The sequence below is a fragment of the Chinchilla lanigera genome, unplaced genomic scaffold, assembly GCF_000276665.1.
Source record: "Chinchilla lanigera isolate Chin_1 unplaced genomic scaffold, ChiLan1.0 scaffold00066, whole genome shotgun sequence".
Lineage (NCBI taxonomy): Eukaryota > Metazoa > Chordata > Mammalia > Rodentia > Chinchillidae > Chinchilla > Chinchilla lanigera.
Genome location: NW_004955467.1, coordinates 895,864 through 897,740, shown reverse-complemented (window position 1 = coordinate 897,740; position 1,877 = coordinate 895,864). Strand labels below are relative to the sequence as shown.

The 1,877-nt window shown below is 50.8% G+C and overlaps 1 protein-coding gene across 1 annotated transcript; it reads right to left on the bottom strand.

Annotated features, from left to right (window-relative positions):
* Nucleotides 1-269: 269 nt before the first annotated feature.
* Nucleotides 270-1,877, bottom strand: LOC106150193 (predicted GPI-anchored protein 58; the record flags this gene model as incomplete). The annotated part of the gene is given in 1 exon segment (XM_013522194.1): nucleotides 270-1,877. A coding segment is annotated over 1 exon segment (574 nt), but the record flags the coding sequence as incomplete, so codon positions are not given.

Sequence of the window (1,877 nt, the reverse complement as noted above, 5' to 3'; positions counted from 1 at the left end):
CAAAGAGCTACTATTTAGTGAATCTTAACATATTGAAATCATATATCCCATTTAAATGCACATTTAAAGATAGACAGTAGAGAATCTTTCAGTGAGGTAAGGAATCATCTCCAAATCAGTTTTTGTACATATGTATAAAGTTGTGAGGATCATAAGTTTGAACTCAGGCTGGGTAACTTAGCAACTTCATGAAGATCCTATCTCAAAAAAATAAAAAAAGGTTGGATGTAGCTAATGCACAGGCCCTGGGTTCAAATCCCAGTCACACACACACACACACACACACACACACACACACGCACACGCACGCACAACCAGGTGCAGCCCCTCATCCATGCACCAAGAACTGTGAGCCAAAATCAGCCTTTTCTTTATAACCTACTGCTGTGGTGTGGATATGATCTAAGTGTATCTCCCAAACGTTCATGTGCCTTTGTTTCTCACTGTGGTGGTGCTGAGGTGGTGAAAGCCTTAAGACTGGAGCTTAGTGAGAGGTCTTTGGAGGTGCTGCCCTTGGAAGGGATTCATGTAGTTCTCTTGGAACACAGTGTTCTCCAGAGGGAGTTGTTACAGCAAAACTGGCTCCTTCTCACTCTCTGGCTTCTTTGCCATGTGATCTCCCGTTCTCCATGGGCTCATGTAATAGCCATTTACCAGGAGGCCCTTGCCAGAGTTGGTGCTATGCTGTGTGGGCTGTCAGCTTCCAAAATTGTGAGAGAAATAAACCTCTTTATAAAGTACCCGGCGTCAGGTTTTTCATGTGTGTGTAGTGGGGGGAACTGGGCATTGAACCAAGAGATGCTCTTTCACTGAACTACATCCCCAGTCTTTTTTATTTTGAGACAGGGTCTTACTAAATTGCCTAGGCTGACCATCCTCCAGCCTCAGCTTCCTAAGTAGGCTAACAGGCCTGCACCACTGCAAACATGTCACTCCAGCTTCAGGTGATTTGTTATAGCAATGGAAAATGACCTAATACACTTAACCAGTCTGTGGTATTGTATTACTAGCAGCAGAAAATGGACTACGACGGAGGTCTAGCTCAGAATTCTAGGCTGACTGTTTCAAATCTGGCGGCTTTTAGTGTTCCTGCCTGATCTTCAGAGATGAGTGTGCAGAGAGGGGCAATGTAAGATAACCTGAAAGCAACTGTGGAAACTGAATTTTCAAGCATATTTTATATAAAAGGGGTTTGTAAAATACTTCTTTGAGGGGAAGTTAACAATTAAGTTCCCTGTCACTTGATTAGCCTTAGTAATCAGGTAGAAACAGAAGGCCCCTTCAAACCTTTTAAGGGAGCCTGTCAAACTGGTAGGACACTGGGAGTGGACAGCGTGGGTCTGTACATAAGCATTTCTTCCAGGAGCGGTTCCTTGGCTGTCATTAGCGTCTCTGAGTCGTGGTGGTCCCCTCTCCCCCATCCCTGACAGGCACTGTCTCTCTCAGGACCTCCACGCAAGCAAAGGCTGAGGAGGGTGGGAGCCGGGCAGCAGTTTGGCGGCGTGCCCACAGGTTTGTGAGGCCGTGTGGGAAGTCGGCTCGGGGAGCTTCTCTTTTGCTCTTCCTGGGTCCTTGGAGTCCACTGCACAAGCGGGACCTCCGAGCTGCCTGCAGCTGGAGTTCGGGCCGGCCTCTGCGAAACTCGCTTCCAGGAGGCTCGAAGCCAGGGCGCGGCCAGCTCGGTCGGGGCCTGGGCCAGAGCGGGGCCCCTAGATGCCTCGCTGCGGCCGCACGGGCTCGCACCCTCGCTTCTCACCGGAGCGCCCAGGGCGTCGCTTCGGCTGGGGGCCGGCCCCGGCGCGCACTCCTTTTCCCGGCGGAGGGAACCGGCTGGCCGCGCGGCATCCTGCGGTAGTGACGTCGCCCAGGGCCGGCCG